Source organism: Harpia harpyja, chromosome Z (genome assembly GCF_026419915.1).
Source record: "Harpia harpyja isolate bHarHar1 chromosome Z, bHarHar1 primary haplotype, whole genome shotgun sequence".
Taxonomy (NCBI): domain Eukaryota; kingdom Metazoa; phylum Chordata; class Aves; order Accipitriformes; family Accipitridae; genus Harpia; species Harpia harpyja.
In genome coordinates, this window is record NC_068969.1 from 104317638 (window position 1) to 104338363 (window position 20726).

At 47.0% G+C, this 20726-nt stretch overlaps 2 protein-coding genes and 1 long non-coding RNA gene across 3 annotated transcripts in view; 1 reads left to right on the forward strand and 2 right to left on the reverse strand.

The window, feature by feature from the left end:
- Positions 1-2743: 2743 nt before the first annotated feature.
- Positions 2744-10667, reverse strand: RXFP3 (relaxin family peptide receptor 3). Its single transcript, XM_052778644.1, has 2 exons — positions 3394-10667; positions 2744-2920 (listed from the first exon to the last, which is right to left on the reverse strand). The coding sequence occupies exon 1, from the start codon at positions 10409-10411 to the stop codon at positions 9074-9076; it is 1338 nt and encodes a 445-aa protein (XP_052634604.1). The 5' UTR covers positions 10412-10667; the 3' UTR covers positions 2744-2920; positions 3394-9073.
- Positions 10668-11875: 1208 nt separating this feature from the next.
- Positions 11876-18230, reverse strand: LOC128137144 (uncharacterized). Its single transcript, XR_008233569.1, has 3 exons — positions 18118-18230; positions 16769-16863; positions 11876-13036 (listed from the first exon to the last, which is right to left on the reverse strand). It is a non-coding gene; the product is annotated as an uncharacterized LOC128137144 (long non-coding RNA).
- Positions 17812-20726, forward strand: part of ADAMTS12 (ADAM metallopeptidase with thrombospondin type 1 motif 12) — a 168102-nt gene continuing 165187 nt past the window's right edge. Inside the window, 1 exon segment of the mRNA XM_052777832.1 lies at positions 17812-18245. Coding sequence (XP_052633792.1) covers positions 18119-18245 — 127 coding nt within the window. The 5' untranslated portion in view covers positions 17812-18118.

The following is a 20726-nucleotide window of genomic DNA, read 5'->3' on the forward strand; positions in this document are numbered from 1 at the left end:
AGTGATCTCATTAAGTTTCTTTGACTTCCAGTAGTCAGGTGGTTTGTGGGAGATGCTTTTCTTCCAGATAAACTACACAAGTCAGGATGATTCATAAATGTCTTTGCCTTGGCAGAACTCACAGCTTTAGCATTGGTGCCCAGGAATTGGTACAAGTCCCTGGAGCATGTCAAAAGATAGGGAGAATGGTGTAAGAAGGAGATGTGGCAATGATGACATGATATTTCTGAACGGTAGAGGGATCGCTTCATGGAGGGAAAGGGTGGAAGTGTCTGCTGTAAAATGTCTTCAAATGATTTTTGGTGTGATAAAGCTATAAAAAATGATCTATAAAACAAAACTTTTCCCTCTAAGTTTCCAGCATTCACTTCTTTTTCCCTAACTGCTCCTTCTTTGTTTATTTAAGCAGCAAATGTTTGGGGCCACTTGCCCAAGACTGAACTGTGGAAAGCAATTTGTCATTCTGTTGCCTTCTACGGTGTATTCAGTTTCATACATTGCTCCTTTAGTTATGCAAGGTGTGTTATCAGTTGTATTTGCTGAAGTTTTGTCTTGGAACTGAACTATTTACCTCCCCGTGTATTAATATTTTACCTGTCTATTAAAGATAATGACTTCACATCATGCAGAGAGACATCAAACCAGAGAGTATTGCCTTGTGTTGCTCCAGATAAATGCTTGCAGTAGTGGGAAAACAAAATTCAGTGCTTTCCACTCTGGATTTCACAGTAGACTGAGATAGGCAGATCCTGCCTGTTATTTTCAAGGAGAGGGATCTGTGACCTGCTCTAAAAAGCGGACATGCTTTTTGAAAGGATAATTATCAAAGGCTATGTCTGCTCCAAGGAGGAGGGGGAATGGGGCTGCGGTCGTTCTAAGGATCAAGTACTGTCCACCCCGAAGGCTCGCTGCTTGGTTGCCCCCCAGTGTACAAGGACATGATAGCAACTTCTCCAGAGCGTAGGAGCTGCTTTTCCTTGCATCGCTTTCTGACCTCAGTCCTGTCCCTCTGGGTTTCATCTTACTCTGAAGTTTCCTTATAGTGATGCAGTGCTGCAGTTGAGTTCTCTTTTTTTTTTGTGCCTAGACAACACAGGAAAGTTGCTTGTTACTTACTGGCTGTAACCCAGCTGTGTCATGCCAGTGAAGACACTGCCATATGGACACGTGGTGGTAGGAGCCCACCGAGGACGTGCCTAGCATCAAACTCATGGTAGAATCTGGCCTTCGAAACCTTCAGTGCTAATGCCAAGAGTCAATCCTGTAGCGCAGACATCCCCCATTCGTTTGGCAGATCAATTTTTGTTGCACTGGGTCCCAACAGGGAAGGTGCACCAGGAGGCAGGGACAGTGCTCGCAGCACATAGAGAGGACAACAGGCAGCACCAGGGTCTTTGAGACCTCTGTTTTCAGGGCCTCTCTGCTCACTAGGTGCTGAGGAGGAGAGGGGAAAATAGGAGAACTGTGGGGCCTAACGAGTGGCATGAGGGAAAGAAAAAGGTTCTGGCAGAGATGCCTTTTGTTAAAGACTGGGAGCACTAGCCTGCAGTTGCATGGCTGGCAGATCACCATATACGTGCAAATGTATCTCAATTGATTTGTTTTGGTTTTCAACATTCAGATCTGGTTCCTTTTTTTTTTTTCTTTTTTGATAAAATAAATGCCATCTTGCAATGCAATTTGCAAGTTACCAGATTCCAGGGATTTTGAGTACTTGTTTCTTTAGTATGTGCTGCAATTCCAACATAATATCCAATCCCAATAAGTAGACCTTTAGGAAATATATCCCAAATATTGTTAGAGTGCCATAACATTGCAAAACATGGCAATAAAACAGCTGTTAGAATTATGGTTATCTCTGAGAGAGACATGGCACCTTATCAAAGGGTGTTGTTCTTTTCTGAACAGGAATTTTTTTTTTTAATATTTTACTTGGCATGACTTTGTATCAAGTGTGCTCAAAAATCAAAGATTTCAGTCTGCGTCTCTGAAAATGTCATCTGAAATCCAAACTAGATTCTTCTTTTCACTATATGTGATTGGCTGTACAGGTTGAACAGTTATTTAATACAGTGCTGTAGGATCCCTGTTACCTTCAGTTCAGGAGTTCATGGGTAGCTGTCTACCTGTATATGCATCACTGGATTTGCCTATGAATAAGGGACTGGAGTTCAGCAGGAAATGCCTTTTGATGGGCAAGAGGAAGAATATATTTTCTCTGAGCCCCCTCAGCTGTTTCAACAGAAATAAAAAGCAGTAAAAACATTTTTGAAATCTGTTTATGACCATAAACATATAATAGATTATTTGAAATACACAGTAGGAGATGACTTGGAAGGCATAAAATTTTTAGAGGTTTTTCAGAATAAATGTCAAGCAAAACAGACATGCTAATTCGACTGTATTGGAACAAAGATGTATTCATAGCCATTTATTTGCCATCACAGAATCACATAGAAGCACAGAATAGTTGAGGGTGCCTCCAGGGATGACCTAGTTCAAGCCACCTGCTCAGCACAAAGTCACTAAAGCTGTGTCGAGCCAGATTCTGAGCATCTCCAAAGATGGAGACTCCACAACCTCTCTGGGCAACCTGTTCCACTGCTTGACCACACTTATCATAAAAAAGGGTGGTTTTTTTTTTCTTATGTTTAAATTTATTGAATTTCAGTTTGTGCGTATTGCCTCTTGTCCATCCCCTGGACAACACTGAGAAGAGTCTGAGAACTTCTTTAACCCCCCCCCCCCCCCTCCCTCAGGTATTTCCACACATTGGTAAGATCTCTCTGAGCCTTCTCAGCTCCAGGCTGAACAACCCTGCTCTGTCAGCCTCTCCTTGTATGGTAGATGCTCCAAATGCTCCATCATACTGGAGCCTCTCCAATAAGTTCACCTCTGTCTTGTACTGGGGAGCCCAGAACTGGACACAGCATCCCAGATGTGGCCTCACCAGGCTAAGCAGAGGGGAAGGATCACCTCCCTCGAGCTGCTAGCAGTGCTCTACCTAATGGAGCCCAGGATGCTGTTGGCTGCCTTTGCTGCAAGGGCACATTGCTGACTCATGTTCAGCTTGTCCACCAGGATCCCCAGGTCCTTCTCTGCAAAGCTGTTTTCCAGACAGTCGGCCCCCAGGCTGTAGCAGTGCTGGGGGTTATCTGCCCCCAGGTGCAGGACTTTGCATTTCCCTTTGTTGAACTGCCTGGGGTTGCTGCCAGCCCATTTCTCCAGCCTATCGAGGTCCCTCTCAGTGGTGGCACAACCCTCTGGTGTATCAGCCACTCCTCCCAGTGCGAACCTGCTGAGGGTGCACTCTGTCCCATCATCCAGCTCGTTAATGAAGATGTTGAACAGGACTGGCCCCAGTTTTGACCTCTGGAGCACACCGCCAGTCACTGCCCTCCAGCTGGACTTTGTGCTGTTTATCACAATCCTTTAAGCCTGGCAGTTCAGTCAGTTTCAGTCCAGCTCACGCCCACTTATCTAGTCCATACTTTATCAGTTTGTCTATGGGGATGTCATGGAAGAGAGCATCAAAAGCCTTATTTAAGTCAAGATAAACAACATCCACTGCTCTCCCCACATCCGCCAAGCCAGTTGTCTAATCAAAGGTTACCAGCTTAGTCAGAGGTGATTTCCCCATCATCTAATCATCATTTCCCCATCCAGGCTAATTGTTGGTAGCTATGAATTGAGAACAACTTTATTATCTCAGTTTTAGTATTTGGCCTGAAAAGAAAATTGAAGGTATTTGATTTTCAGATTTCTTGTCTAAGCTGATCAGAGACTTTTTTCACAGAGAAGTCATTTTTTTCCACAAGATTCCACTTTTATCCAGCATGAGATTAGATATGACTTCTGAACAAAAGTGGAAACGTTCATTGAACAATGATGTCAGAAGTCAGTGTTGAATAGTTAATTTGATCATTGTGCAATGAGTGTACTCATTCAGTTGGTCTGTGCAAGGAAAAACACTGGTCCTTGGAGAAATAGTATCTCATTGTTCCAAGGAATGGACGAGTGAGGGAGAGAGTTGTTATCTGAGTGAGCTACCTTTATTTAGTTATTTCCCACACTGAATAGTCTGCCAGTCCTCCCCAAGCAGATAGGTCAAGGTTTCAAAAAACTTGCACAACTAAATAAATTGTTTCTGTCTCCAGCTGTGGTTTTGGCCCAATTTGCTCAGCCATCCTGTGAGTCTTTATTTTACAGTTAAGATTTTGGGAAGGACTCTGAGGCTATGCACAAACATAGGCTAAGAAACCTGCACATATCTGCAAATGCATATGGATTTGAAAGAGACAGTTCTAAGGAAAACAACTCCATGCAACTAAGGAATATATCTAAGACATGTTACCAACTACACCTTAGCAAAGGAACGAGTTAACTGGTTTCCCAGCCTTTTCTTGCAGACTTTGTCTCAACTGCCACTGCACTGACTGATGCTGAGAATCTACCCAGAGGAGAGTCTTATTCCTGCTTAATCATGATAAAAGATATTTTCAATACCCCCCTCTGAACAGATTAATCAGAAGTCTCTTTTGAAGCAGGAGAAATAACCCTCCCTAAAAACTGGAGATCCAAGCTCCCAATCTCATATCCTTGAGCTGCACTGCACCCATACCTATGCCTGCTCAAGCTCAGGGATACCGATTAGATCAGAGCTTCTGCACAGGCACTCAATTGAATAATCAAGTTTTAAAGCAGACAGTCGTGAATGGGAATGAAGGAGCCTGGATTTTTTTTACTGCTAAAGTGAGTGCCAGAATAACTCAAAGAGAAAGTGAAGCAATATTTCTACCGAAGAGGCATTTCAAAGGGAAACCTGGAAATGCAATTGGAGTTTGTTATTGAATTAAGAGCTTGGTTAGTTATTGGGGGGGAGAGATACTTAAAAGTCCTTAGGCAATCAAAGTCAGTGCCTAATGAGAGTATCTGGGCTTTAAAGGTTCTTTCACTTTGTCACTAGATGTCAGCCTGCACCTTCGAGTCTCTATCATTCCGTAGCAATGTGCGCCTCTACCAGCAGTCCACCAGGAATCTCTAACAGGAGGAGACCCATCACAAAAATCTCTTAAAGAACTCTTAAGTATTGTTTTGTATCCTTCAGCTGTGTTTATTTTATTCCATGAAAAGGTGATTGTTACAAATGAAGACATGAACATTTGGAGGAGACAGGAGTGGTTTTGAAGCGGGCTATACTGATTACTTAGGAAAGCCCCAGATACCCAGTAGGATTTATTGTTGTTAATGTGTACTCTCAATGCTGGAGCTGGAAAGATCTGCTCAAGCTTACATGCCTGATGCTGTGTGCACACTCAGAGCAACTGCTCCTTCCTTGCAATGCTCTGGCTGGTGCCCCTGTCCATGCAACACAGAGCCCAGATTTCACACACTGATAGTTGGGTCTCACAGCACACATGAAACGAAATTTCTCTCTGCTCATGCACAGCTAGAGCAGTGCTCTTTGGCCATGCTGGACCCACACAGCCTGAACTGCCCGTCTGGCCTAAACCAACATTTGGCCAGTTGTGGATGGGTTGTGCCTCTTCAAACAGCATATTCATGATCTACACCTGGTGGATCAGTGGTTTAAGAGAGCGCTGCCCTTTAAGTCCATAGTCTAGTCCCTACACACCCAAGGTATTTTCCTGCTTGGATGATTTGCCAAATGTACGTTTTTTATGTCTTTAGCGATCAGATACCTGGGGCTTCCTCTGAGCATGGTATCTTGCTAGTATTCTGAGCTAACTATAGGTTGTTCTATATATCATCTATTTTACTGTTGTGTTTTGCTGGCATAAAATTATGTCTACATTGACATCCACAAAAGCACATGGGTTTTGTCATGCTGAGCACCGCAGAGGTTGTCATTTAGGCAGTTTGCTATCTACTGAAATTCATATTTATGCTTTAGACACCTGGATAGCTTTTTATGTAATGCATAAGAACACTAAAGCATCGGGATAGGGATTAAAATTCCAGCAAGCCAAGCAAGAAACAATGCTGTTCAAAAGCAAACACTAAAAAGAGAGTCTGGCTTTGAGATTCATCCCCTCTTCTTAATTTAGGTACTTTCTCCTGGCCTACAGAGACACGGTTAGATCTCTCTGAATTCTAGAGTTAAGTGTTCATGGTATCCTTTTTTCACACAACAGTGTAGCTTGCTTCATCTGCTAGCATAGGCATTAGGACTTTTTCCCAGAACATGTGAGACCCAAATGCATTTCTTGCAAATCCTTTGACACATTAGGCTGCTAGACTTAACGGGTCTAGAAAGGTCTCAGGTTCTTGCATGGCAAACTGAAACTTCAGTTGAATCAGGACCTGGGAACAAGTTAATTATTGTACTCAGAAAGGGGAGACCTAGAATTCAGACCTGGATCCAATTTCTCTTCTCTATTTACAAGGAAAAAAAATCTTGGCACTTCATTTTTGGGGCTCACACCCTAACCACTATGCTGCAAAGTAGCGTTCGAGGGCTTGCTTTCCCTTTGTGATTCAGCAATGGTGAGCAACTCATGCAACAGGGAACTGTTTCAAGCCAGAGGATTTGAGCACATTCACAGAGTAGCCCAGAGATTCAGTCATTCCTCAGGGATGTGGAAGGGGGGGAAGCTGCATCTCCTAGGCTGTGGGCAAAAGCTCTGCCCACTTATTGAATGGTTCAAAAGGGAATAGGAAGGAGTATAACCTGCACATGCATTGAAGGTGAGACAGGAGAACGATATCTAGACATAGATACAAAGGGATGGGGGGAATGAGTTAAGTTTACATCCCCTCCTAACTTAGTGTGGCCTGGCACAGGGTGTTCTGTGTTGGGATGCAGAGCTGCCTCCCTCGCTTAGGATACCCACTGTGGCCAGTCCTGACTGAGAAATCCCCATGAAGCACAGAGATAAATGCTACAGACTTAAGCAGATTTAGGCATGCTCAGGAGCAGACTTATAGGCACAAAAAATTTTACTAGAAAAAACTTTTAAGTACCTACAGACTTCAACTGGCAGCCATGTCAGGACTTAGGAACTTGTTGTACAGTACTTAGATGCTCAAGTTCTCTGTGGATATATCTGATTTCTTCAGAGTCTTTGCATCTGTATAAGTATGTCCATCAGCTGCCAGCTCACTTCTGCTGTTCTCCTCCAGGCACCTGTTATCTTCCCAGTTAGCAAGCACCCAAGACAGTAGTGGCAGTCTATTCTGCCTTGAAAAAATAGAACAACAGCTTCTCCTTGCAAGTACCAGAATCAGCTGCTTCCAGACCAAGCCTGAATTTTACAACAGGAGTTACCGACATGTACAGTAAGCCTAACAGAGTCTGCAAAGCATAATTGCCACTAATGGCACTGCAATTTTCTCTGGACAGAAATAGCAAGTTTGATCCACATCAATACTTAGAGGTGCCAAAGAACCCTCTGCAGAAATGCTTTTTTAGCAGAGTTGGGCAGATGTTGGAGTTAGGCTGCAGGGGAAGGGGCTAGAAATAGAGAGGGGTTTTGAATACTGTATGTATATATTAATCCCATATGCAGTATTGGGGATTAATGAACTTGTGTTTTGGCAACAAAACCAGAACTGTTGCATTTTTCCTGTCTTTTAAAAGAAAAATTTTGATCTTTCCATTTTCTCATAATTTAAAAAAATATTTAAAAATGTAAATATATAGCCTTACCATAAAAAGTTTCTCAGCTTAAAATTACACTTTTTTCATGCCCTTAAGAGTTCATTTCAGATCAACATAAATTTATTTCCCAGATGTTTCTCTGGTACACAGGCTGGGACAGGCATTGTCCCTGCCCTTCTCCAGGGTGCGAGAGCACTGAACTGCAGGCTCTAGGGCTGCTCACACCAGAGGAATTGAACTGGAGTTAATTGAAAACACTGGCAAGTATCAATGCAGACCCTTAACAAACAATTTAGCAGAACAAAAACCTTTGTGCTTGGTTTTAGCTGAACCCAAAAGTATCCCAGAGCAAACAGCTTGAAGTGTCTATGATTTGTTTCTTTTTCCCTTTTTTATTTATGGTTGTGCTGATTTCCTGGAGTGACATGCAAACAGTCTGAAGCACCGCATGAACAAAGCCTGCAGCCTCAGTCCCCTTGGAGAGATGGCTGCCTTGCCACACACAGTTTGGGGCTGTGAGTTTCCTCCCAGCAGCCTGGGGAGAGGCTGGGGAACAAGATGTCAGGGGGCTCACACCCTCCCCTCCAAACCCAGGCAAAGCATCACCTCTCCATGAAGCTGCAAGTCCTGTCCTTGGCTTTCTCCGTGGCTGTCTGGGTTGCTCTGTATCCTGGCAGCAGCAGAGGGGTTGGGGTGAGCTGGAAAAGCAGATCCTGCACAGATCGGGAGGAGAGCAACAGTGCTCCTTGTCCCCTCTCCTTCCTGGGTCCCTAAAAGAGGAGAAAGGGGCCAAGCCTGAACAAGCAGGAGCCTTGTACCCACTTGTCCTGGCTGTTCCCATCAGGGCAGGTATGAAATAGGACATAGGCTGCCTGATCCCTGTGCCCTCCCTGGAGCCCGGGGAGCAGTGACCACAGCCGGGTTGGCATCCTTTACAATGCCACACAGCAGTGACAAAGAAGCCCAGATCCCTCCTCCTGCCACAAACACACACACAGGGGTGGGAGGGCTGCTGGCCCCTTGCTGCTTGCGCCTCCAGGTTGGGGGGACACAGCTGAGGCCTCCCAGCCTTGCTCCACGCCATCCAGCCCCTCTCCTCCCTATGGTGCCCTGAACATCCTGCATCTTCCCTAGATGGAGTCCCATCACCCTCCCCAGTTCCTCTTCCCCAGAACAGGTACAAGCACTAAAAAGCATCTCCTAGAGACACCCCAATCCCCAAAGCACCACCACTGCCTCCTCCTACTCCTCCAGTCTGGTGGACATTTTCAAGACAACAATTTCAATCAACAAGTTTCTGAGAGCAGACACAGCCCCAAAAGAGCATCTCTCACGCAGAAGCCCTCCTTTACCCATCACTCCTCCCCTTGTCCCTACCAGGCATTCCATATCCCAGGGCAAGATCTTGCACAAACCCCACAGTCCCACCCCCCGCAGAGCCCCCTTCCCATCTCAGCAGCGCTGCTCCGTGGAGCTAGCAGGCAGCAGGTCATAGCGGCTGCTGTACATCACCACCCCAGGGGGGTAGTAGGCGACCTCCGGCTGGACGGTTGCAGCAGGGGAAGAAGCAGTGACAGGGTGGACAGGCACCAAGGCGTTCAGGGCCTGCTCCTCCTGCTCGGGCTTGGTGGTGTCGGTGAAAGGGCGCATGGTGGTGAGGGAAGGTGAGGTGATCCGCCAGAGGAGGCTCTTCAGTGCCTTGCGAAACTCCCTGCGCATGAGGCAGTAGAGGATGGGATTGAGGCAGCTGTTGGAGTGTGCCAGGCACACGCTGATGGGGAAGAGGTACAATTGGGAGAGGAAGTACTCAGTACTGAAGTGCACCACGTTGAGTTTGATGAGGATGCCCCACGTTGTGAGCGCTTGGTTAGGCAGCCAGCACAAGAAGAATGACAGCACCACAATGGACACTGACTTAGTTACTTTGGAGCGGCGCTTGGTGCTGGGACCACTGCAGGTGCTGCCAACGTGCCTGTCACTGATGAAACGTACCAGGAGCAAGTAGCAGAGGCTGATGACGGCCAGCGGCACCACGAAGCCCAGCAGCACCTTCTGGATGTGGTACAGACCCAGCCAGAACTGGGCATTGCTGCCTCGGCCCTCGGGGAACTTGACGAGGCAGAGCACATCATCAAAGACGGTGGCGGTGGTGGAAAAAATGGCATGAGGCAGGGAAGCCAGGATAGCTGACAGCCAGATGAGTGCACAAAGCCACTTGGCAGAGCAGCAGCCACGCAGTGGGTCACGTCGCCGCTGATTCTTCAAGGCGGAAGCCACAGAGCGGTATCGAGCCACACTCATAGCAGTGAGAAAGAAGACACTGGCATACATATTCATGGCTGTCACATATGAGACAATCTTACACATTGCCTTGCCGAATAGCCAGTTGAAGTCCAGTGCGTTCTCCACTGCCCAGAATGGCAAGGTCAGCACAAACTGGAAGTCAGTCACTGCCAGGCTGGTCACAAAGAGGTTGATGGAGGACTTTCTCCAGCCTTGTTTGCTTTTCATCAGATAGAGCACAAGCAGGTTGCCCACCAGCCCCAGGGCGCACACCACCGAGTACACGAGGGAGATGACAATCCGCACCACGTCGGAGCTGTCCCCCTGCATCCCATCGGCTCGCTCCAGGTTGATGTTCTTGAAGAGCTGCAGGAAGGACACGTTGCTCCTGTTGCCCATCTGGGCGCCCTCCAGGAAACCCAGCGGCGCGTCCCAGGACTCCCAGTCCTTTCCTTCCTTCATGCCGGCGGCTGGCGAGCAGGCACCGCGCTCGCACGGTTCGCCCATCCCATGCTAGGGAGGGCGACGGGTCCGCGGGAGCCTTTCCCCAGACCCCCGAGTCAGCAGCAGCGGGCAGCCTCTTCGGCGGGCGGGCTGCCGGACCGGGGACGGGGACGGGATCTCTCCGGCCCGGCGGGTCCGAGCGGCTGGCGCCGATGCCGCGCCGCGCCGCGGTTATATCCGCGCCGGCGGGGCCGGGGCATGCGCGGTGCAGCGGCGGAGCTCTCCCGGGTGCTGAGGGCGGGCGGCCACCCTCACCCCCCCCCGCCTCCGGCCGCCCCCCCGGCGCCGCGGTGCTCACGCCGGCTTCATCCCTGCTGCTCGCCTCCGTCCTGTTCCGCCTGCCGGGCCGGGAGCCGTGCGTGTGCACCGACCGGGCGGCGCGGTTCCGTGGGCCGAGTTTGGCAAGTTCCCGGCCCGAGTCGATGCTCTCTCCCAAAAAGTCCGGCCAGCGGGTCAGCTTCTAAAGAAAATCCCCTGCCTCGCCCCCCCAACTCCCGCGCTTGGGAAGCGCTGGGGACGTCGCACCTCTGCTCAGCTGCAGGGCGAGCCCCAAACAACCCGCGCTTGCCTGCCCGCCTGCCTGAGAAACCTCGGCACCACGCCTGGACGTGCTTCTCCGTCCCCGAAATGACCACCACATCCAGGACAGGGACCAACAAACACCCTTCCCGCTTCGGGGACCTCGGAAGACGGCGGCTTACCCCGGATTTCAAAACGAACGGCACGGGCAAGGAAGCTGCGAATTCCGGCTGCCGGTTGCACGCAGCGCTTGGACGAAGGCAAAAGCGGCCGCCACCCCCGGCGGGCAGAAGCCGCGTCGCCCCCCCCCCCCCCCCCCCCCCCGGCCCGGGAACCAGAGGGGCGGCCGCGGGCTCCCGGCAGCCGCCCGCCCGCCCGCCCGCCCGCAGGGGGCCCCGGCGCGCCGGGAAGCGGCGGCGGCCGCCGGCCCTGGCCCGGGGAGGGCGGCCGCTGCAGCCGGCCCCTTCCCTGCCCTGCGCGGTGCCCGAAACTCGCTTCTCCGCCAGGTTTGCAGCAGAAACGGAAAGCAGCCGACAGGAATCGGAACCGAGGCTTTCCTTCTCCCATTCCGCTCTTAGATAAATCAAAATAAGTGCGCATTTCGAAAACGAAACAGATGCTTAATACACCTAAATAAAGCACTGTGAATCAGCCGTCTGGGGCACATTAAGGAAAGATTTAACAAGTACATTGTTTCTCCATAGTATTTAAACTGATTTATTGTATTGAAATTCCTGCAAACGCATGGCCATGTGTGCCACTTCTTGCCAGCAGTCCACTCATCACTTCGGTTTCTATCTGCAGTGACCCTGTAAAAGTATCAGCCAGTCCACAGGAGTGCTGAAGGGGAACAAGAGTAATCAGTAAGTTTTATACATCATTCATATTGCATGTGATGAGAGTACGACTTACTGCAATTAGCAATGCAGTGCTCTGGGAAGGCTTAGCCTTCAGATTACTTGCTACACTAAATACATTGGTACTAGAATGAAACAAAAAAATTGAAATAATGGGCCTTCAAAAGGCTGACTGCAAGCAGGCCCTGAAAAATGGACTCCTGACATTTCTTCCCCACTTTCTCCAAATCATGGATTTTTTCTAGACTTCCATACCTCTTAATGACTGACTAGGGTTGGATTCAGGTGGCACTTTCAATAGTAGGGCATTAAGTTGCATCCCTTAGCCTCCTGAATGGCAACACCCAAAGTAAGCCATCACTGCAGTGAAACCTAACAACCCCATCAGCCCCATCATGTGTTGCACAGCCAACTGTAAAATACTACAGACAGGAGAGAAAGCCAAGGATCCTTCAACACCAGTAGTGCAACAACCATATAAAAAGCAAAGTGAAAACACCAAGTCTTAACCAGAGTTGCACCACTGCAGAGGTTCTGCAAACGGTACAGGAGGTGAAGGGCCCCCCAGCCCTCAGTGGTGCTGGCTGCCTTAGCACGAGTGTCAGCACTTATCCACAATGAAAATTAGTAAAATATTTGAAATAAGCAAGTTCTTGCTCAATTTTCCCCCCCTATTTAGTCCTTCCACTATTAGCTCATGAGGAAAAAGTCATCTGTAATCGAGCCATGCAGAGACTATGACACGTTCACTTGGTAAATCATTAGCGGGATGGACAGTGCAGGAAGTGGATTTTCTCCAGATTGATTTCTGCCCCATTCTGATCACATTGCTACCTCCACACCCAATTCTAAGCATTTCACTGGAAAAATTGCAGAAACCATGTCTTGCACGAAATAATTTCTTCTACCATTTGAATATTTCCCTGCTCGGCACTATATCTTCTTGATATACTGCAGAGGCTGAACAGTAATAAAGATTCAGAAAAGGGAGGGAAATCATATCTGAAGATACATTGCTTTCTTTGTTAGCCACCTAGAGAAAGCAACAGAGTGTGAACTGAGGTACCTCAACAGGAATACTGCTAGTGGATTTTGAACACAGGGCTGCAAGTGAAATGCTTGTCCAGGTTTTTTGTTCGTATTCTGACCACCAGACAAATTCCTTCTCAGTCTTGGGTGGTCTGTCTTTTTCTTTCGTCACGCTCCATCTCAGAGAAGAAGTTTTAGAGGCAGGTAAGGGAACTTGCTACACCTAGATGAATAAAAGAAATATTCACTGAATAATTTATTCATCACACCATCAGAACATTTCCATAGCCGGAAAAATGTTTAAAAAGTCATCAGCTATTTGCAAAAAGTATTACAAAATTCATCAGATACATTACCTAGGGGTTATTATTCTGGAAAATATTGTCTTCTATTTGTTCCTTATTTATTCCACCAATGCAGCCAAAGGCTTGTTGCTAATATGTAACTTTCTGGAGTCTTCTCTTTATCAAAGTGTCAGTGTAATTGGTGTTACTGACTCAATCTTTTTAAAAACTGTAATAAACTTGATGGGCATAGGCTTTGGGGATGTATTCTGGTGATAACAGGGAAATAATGGCTGATTTGTTTACTTTGGAAATCTCAAACAGATCCTATAGCGTTTTGTAAGAGGCTTTTCGGGGTTTATATAGTACTATGCTAAAATAATCCATGGGACTAAGGTTGCTAGTTTGCCTTCAGACAGCATCAATCTGTGCAGTAAACTTAAAAAGCTTGCATCAGTTCAGACCACCAACAGCAACTGCCCATTGATTTTGACTATATTGTATCAGAGATAGAAGTATCCCTGCAGGTATTTCTCAAATAGCCTTTAAAAATGTTTCAGATAAATATGCCAAATAAGCTATTTGCTGAAAAGGGTAATTTTCCTACAATTTACCCCAAAGGATCCCTATAATTTTTCACTTCCTTTACATACCTTGTACACAAACAGAAGACTGATTATGATTACAATAGTGACTGAATCAGCTGTACTCTGAAATGTTTTGGCTAGGGAGATGGGGTTCTGTCTTCCATATGAAAGTCATTTTTGTAGCTTAAAGTGGGTTTTTGAAATACTGAATTTATCACTATTTTAAATACAGAAACATGGGACTATTTCTCGGGGCATTTTTGTAGCAGCAAAGGATTTTTTAATCTTTTTCTGTTCGACATACTGAAGCAACGAGTAGTAAAATAGTAAAGCTCTTGAACAGATTTCATTAAAAAGAGTTATTAATACCTGTTACTTAAATGGGCTTTATATTATTCTTAAATGTTGCATTCTTGCCATAAAATTCTGGTTTATGAATAATTCTTTTTATGGCATTTTCTTCTCATTAAAACAAAATTTTGGAGCAGGAGAAGGAAAGGGAAATAGGAAAAAAGGGACGTTTCATATTTGTTTATTTTCTCACTTCTAATTTCTGGAACCCATATGGTCTCCCTTTGGCTTTTTATGAGCTCAGGGCTCCAATCTCAAGCTTTTGACTAAACTCAGACAATAACTGTTAACAGTTACATTTTCAACTGGATTTTCCAACTCTACTTTCTCCAAGCTGAGAGTGGAAGGTTTGGTGTGACTTGGTGTGTATCCACCATGGGAAGATTCTCACGGCAATTCGTTTCTTAAAAGTGTAGAAGGAAATGTATACATGTTTTCATTACAAAATGTCAGTTAGATAACACAATCAACACACTCAGTTAGATAACGTAATGATCATACCATCATAGGTATGCTTCATGGACCATAGACATATTCTCCAGAAAGTATTATTTGAATACAGATATAAATTTTAGTTTAAAAAAATTACTTTAATCATGTTCACGTCCTATCCACATTTGCCTTCTAGGTAGATCACTGAGAACGTATTTTCCTGGCACTAATTTTCATAAAAAGTTAATTTCAAAGTGACCTGTTGCTCCAGAAACATGCTTTAAAACTGTCAACATGGATACTAAGACCAAATGAGATTTTAAATTCACATAATCCAAGCATGAAATAATTTTGTGAATTAGCCCACCAATTACAAATAACAATCCGTGTTTGAACACTGATCAGCAATCTGAATGTGAGCAACCCAAAAAATTTCATGTAATAGAATCACTGACTACTTTAGAGTTTACTTCATTCTGTTACCTGAATCTGTCCAAAGACATACCATAAGTGCAACGTCAGCAAATATTTTTTTGCATGAGTAACTTACGAAATTCCAAAAATCTTTAAAGACTGTAATTGAAATGGAAGTTGAGAGATCCAACAGTGTCTCTGATTCAATTACCAATAGTTAGCTGTGTTAAGAGGCTGCATCTCTAAATGAGAAAGAGGGAATAAGATTTAAAAAAATGTGCTCACAAGCTTCCATTTAAATCTGTTTCAGAAAAAAATCAACGGATGCACAATAATTATCCAGCAAACTCCACAGAGTCTTTGGGATTCAGAGTCATTCTCTTTCAGTTTGTCTCTCTGCTAATACTCAGTACCTTTAACATGGCCCACCACATCACATGTGATTCATTTTCTTAACATTTCTAGTCCATGCAAACTGAGTTATCAATAAAAAAAAAAATGCCCTCACATTCACAAAAGGCTTCCAAACCTCAGGTTAAGCCTGTTTGGAACAGGAAACCATTAATAAATTTCTTATAATTAGATTTTTACAATTCTTTGTGAATAACCAAATAGTTTAATATATAGGTATCTAATTTTAATAGCCCACAAATGCTCTTCTAAATCAGGTCTGTACTGGGAAGACACAGTGCCATAAATTCTCTTCACTTAAATAGGTGGCCTCAGTATGTACTCACAGCAGGAAAGTGCTTTCTACTTGTGCCATTGCTTCACATTTTAACTGTATGTGACTCTGTCAGCTACAGCCACAGCATCCCTTAAGTAGGAATCCAACTGTCCCCCGGGGTATTCCCTGACACTACAGCCAGTGAATCATTTTTTTCTGTGTATGTGAACGCTGGCACAAAGCCCAGGGAGTTATAGATGTTTCAGATCAGATTCCCACAGTTCCCTTTCTCCATTCTGTATGACTTTTGCATCTACAATTTTTGGTCATTTAAAAAAAAAAAAAAATCAGACCAAAACAAAACACCCACATTCCCACAAGCCCTCTTGAGTTCCTAAAGCTTTTATTTCTCCATCACTTCCTGATTTTTTTCCTTCTCGCACGTGATGCTGTCTGGAGAATGGTTAACAGGGAAGAAAACAGGCAGAAGTAACAGGTTGAAAGAGTTAGTCCAGAATGAGAAACTCTCTAGTCTCAGGAAAGGGCAGAAGGAAAAACATTTCATGCTTGAAGAGAATTATAAGCAATGGGAATTAACTTTTCCTGCTGAAGAAGAAACCAAGATGGAATCCTGCATGAAATACTAGTTGCCTCACGTCAGACATGGTGAACACCTACCCCAAAAGATGACTAGAAATTGAAGCAAATAGTTAAATGCCTCTCATAGAAGGGCTGGTTTTCTGATTGCCTTCAAGAAGTTTGTTAAACCAGTACTTTGTAAACATACACCCGTCCCTTGAACTTTCACCCCTTCTTTCCAACACTCCTAGCCTGTTCTGCTCATTTTACAGTCCTTCTCCTTTTTATTCCATTTACTGTAGTTACTTCCTTATTCTCCAGTTTAATTATTTTAAAATATTCACAGCAAATTGTGTAGCTTGCTCGATGCAACAATTGTCAAGTGTTTTTAAAATGTTAAGTATTATAGACATTATATCAATTTCAGGTCACACTTAGCTTTAAATCAGTTTCAGGGAAGTACTGATAAGGAGTTAAGCAAGCTACAATATCCAACGTCACAAAAAGGTCTAGTGCCCACTATGTGACTAAATAATTCAAAGAATCCTAGTGGCAAGCACACCAGGAAACTTGTTGCTGTAACAGGCGAGATACTGTTATTCATGTGCAGAATATATGGAAGGCCATATTAAAATAAATACCTTGCAATGAACAAATCTTCTCTTGGCAAGTGTTGTTGGATATCAAATATTACACAAAATCATCCTCTTTTACAGGATCTGTGTCCTTCCATTAGCTAGAAGAGAGCACATTATGACTCATAAAGCAAACATCATTCTTTTATAAATATGTTCTGTTTCCAGAGTTACCATGTCTCAAGCCTGGGAGAAGCCATATTTCCATCTGATTTAGAAATCCTTGGAGTTTTAACTCTTCCTTGCATTTTCGTTCTCTGGAGTTTGAGGTTCACAGTTCTCACAGAACTGGGACAGCCATTCGCCTTTGCCAAAGTCTGAGCACAGGAACGAGCGTAATTAAGCACAGACCGCCATGAAACTATGCAAGAAACCCACGGCAGAGTCCATTTTAAGCAGAGGGCTATCGAAGAGGACGAGGAACTCGGCCCAGGCCTCAAGGACGGGACGGCACCGAAGCTGTGCCCTGGGCACCCACCCGTGGTACCTGGGGAAACCTCGGCAGAGGCTGCGTGAGGGGATCCTTGGCGGACAGTACCTGACAGGCGCTTAGAACCGTAGGTGCCGAGGCTGTTAGGAACTTCCCCTGCAAAGGGAGCACATTCCGACGTAACCCCAACGTGGCAGCGCACTGTTAAGACACAGGAACGACCTCAGCGCCCCGGGGAGAAAACCTGGCAGCCGGTCTCTGGCTGCGCGGGGGCCAGTGACCCCGGGCCGGGCCCTGAGGGGCCTTGGGCCCCGGGCACCTCAGGCGGGACGAGGCCCCCACCGTCCCTTGCCGCTGCGGCGGGAAGTGGCGGAAAACGCCTCGAACGCCCGCGTGCTTCCAGCACCTTCGCCGCAAGCCGGGGCGAAACCTCTGCCTGGGCGGGTGCGGGGCTGCGAGGCCGCGGCGGGCTCCTTCCCCCGGCCCCGCAGCGGAGACCCGCGCTGTGGGGCCGGGGAGGGGAGGCTGCCTTGTGCGGGACGGCCCTCCCCGAGGGCTGCCGGGGCTAACGCCCCACCTTTGCCTCTGTGGAGGGCGGAGTGGGGCGGGGGGGGGGAGGGGGCGACAGTCCCCGCTGGCGGCCTCTTCTCCCTTCTCCGCTGGCCCGGCCCGGTTCGATCCGGAGCGTTAACCGCGGCGGCTCCAAGGCGGGGGCTCCCGAGAGCGGCTCCCTCCCCACAACCCTCCTTCCTCCGCCGGCAGAAACCAGACACCGGGACGGCCCCGCGCAGCCCTTCTGGGGAGCGGCGCCTGTGTCCGGACGGCGCCGGGAGGCCGTTCCGCCGCTGCCCTGCCGCCCGGCCATGCCGCGGCCCGGCTAGGCGTCGGCGGTCGCGGCGCCCCGCTCGGAGCTCCCCGCCCGCACCATGTCATGTGTCCCGCGGAGCCGGGCGGCACCGGTCTCCTTCTGGCTCCTCGTCCTTCACCTCCAAGCGCCCTGCCTGGGCAGGGCCCCGCTGGCCAGCGGCTCGCTCTTCCCCGACGGGAGGCAAGGTGAGTGGCGGCGGCGGGCGGGCTGGGGTGCGGGGAGTTGCCCGGGCACGGCGTGAGGCAGAGCGGGTTCCCGCCGCCGCCGCCCCGCCGAGCAGCCTCGCCGCGAGCGTGCTTCCAGCCGGTCGAGTCGCGGCCCCTTGGCGCTGCTGGGGCAGGAGAGGCGGCCAGCCTCCCTGTTTCGGACCCCCTCCCCCCCGCCGTGCCCGGTTTGGCGTTCGTGTTACTGCCCGGGCTCTTGGGGGTACGAACGGGCAGCGCAGCCCTCGGCGCCTCCAGGGACCGGCAGCTCCAAACTTCAAGGTTTTGCAGTGAGCGCACACAGCTGTAGCTGTGCCTTCCTTCCTGCTGCTTTTTGGAAGTCATTGAGTTGCTCTGTATAGATGAAGGTATCGCTAAGTCCTGCTTTTTGCTCATCTTCCTCGTTAAGAGGCAGCTCCCTAAATACCAGAATCGTTTTGTGCTACTAAACTGAAAAAGTTTACTGTCCTGATTGTTTTTTTTTTAAACAAGTGATCACTGCTGTACTGCAGCAGCACAAACTACAGGAGGATTGGTGTTACCAGGGTATGAAACCCACTGTGACTTATTCATATTCAGTGAGGATGGTGTATGAAAAGGGAGGCTTCATCTGCGGGAGGAGTCTCTAGATTAACTTCGTTCCCCCAGCTGGTACTGGCTGCACACCTCCCTGGGGGAGTGTAACTCAGGAATTCTATCCTGTTGCCTGTTTAAGGAAAATCAGAGAAGCAGCTCCCAAGAGAGAAAAATTATGATTAGCTGGAAGGCTCTGCCTGGTGGTAGAAGACCCAAAAGTGTCAGAGGAAATTTTGCTTCCTGAAAACCTTCCTGATGCAATCAACAGCTGTGGTGCTGTCAGTGGGAGAGCTTGACACAGAGGAGAAAATCTGCTGTGCCCCTCAGAGATCATGGAAGGGAAAAGCAGTTAAGTAAGCTGCCTGAAAAGTGAAGTTAGTTCTGAAGTTAGTTCCTGCTGGATTCATTTAAAGTGAATGCAAACAATCATTGCATTCCTCTGACTCCACATGGGACAGAACAGGGTTGGCTGTGTTAGCACGTAGTAGCTGTTTAATTGTCAGGCATTTGGACATGAATGTAGAATTAATTTAACTTTCTAGGCATGAAAAACCTAGGCTTTTCCAGGAGTTTGGAAATAGCTTTGTGTAAAGGGACAGCTCAAAATTTGGCTAATTTTTTGCAGAGGAAGACTGAATGCAGTGCTAAATGTGAAGGACTAAAATTTATATCTCACATAGCTGAAGTGACTGTTGAGTGTTGTGCTCCCTCCACATCCACGAGTAGTGTGGCAGATGGAAGAGTTAAGGATGCCCTTGCTGAATGTTGAAGGCCTGCTCTCTGCCATGGGGCTTCGGAGCTCGGGGTGTTTCCTGGGTACAGAGCCTTTCTTTGGCTCGGGAAGGCGCTTCATCCAGAGATGAGCAATGCTATTTCCTATCCCAAGGAATCGTCTGAAAAGAAGCCGGAGGGTCTGAGGGGCAGATGTAGATGAACTACAAAGATGGAGATAAGACAATGGCAAATGATGACGTATCACAGTTTAAAGGAATCTTTCAGATAACTTGTTACTGTCTAAAAGAAGTTGTGCTTTTTCTGTCATGTGCGACAGACCGTGTACGTTTTTCTCTTTAACCTAGTTTATTCACTTTGTGTACAGCCATTGTTAATATAGGCAGTTCTCTGCTATGTGTGGTGAGTTTGAATCCACAGAGGACCAGAACAGACAGCGGTGGTTTTGAGTATTATCAGATGTTTTCAGTGATGCAGAATTAGGAGGGTCTGCAGGGAAGGTTTCTCCAACAATTTAAACAATTCTTAGACTCGTCAAACAAGTGTGAAGGGCCTGAACCTTGCTTGTCCTTTATGCCCAGAAGGGCCTGTGCAAACACCGTGATTGCAAGGCAAAGTACTGACTTGAACATGTGCTGCCAAGTGTGATGTTTTGGCCTTGCTTGCCGCACCAATGGAAGCTTACATGCTCAGACTGCAGTTGTGGAAAGACAGAGCATTCTCTGGAGCTACACAAGCCACCCAGGGAAGACTTCCCTTTCCTGGCCTATAAATCCTGAGCAGTGCCACTCGAAAGGCAGGGATTCCCTGGAGTGGAGAGTATTCTAGGTGGCCAAGGAGAACACCATGACAAGCAAGCCCCAAGGCTTGTCAGTGGCACTGGGATAGATTCCCTCCACTTAATGTTTGCTGGCACTAAGTTTTATGAGAACCTGTGGTGTTTTAATATGAATTATTACTTTAGGAAAATGGGGGCAGTCAGTGTTGAATAATACAACCCTTATTCTTGTGCAGTCTGGGTTGCATGTATTAAGTTATTCTGTTTGTTGTCTCTGCCTTCTAGTTGAGTGTTATTCTTTCCTAGAAAGGCAGAAAGGTATTACCAAAATTGTACCTCCTGTCTTTGTTTTACACTCTTCTCCAGCTAGAAAGGTC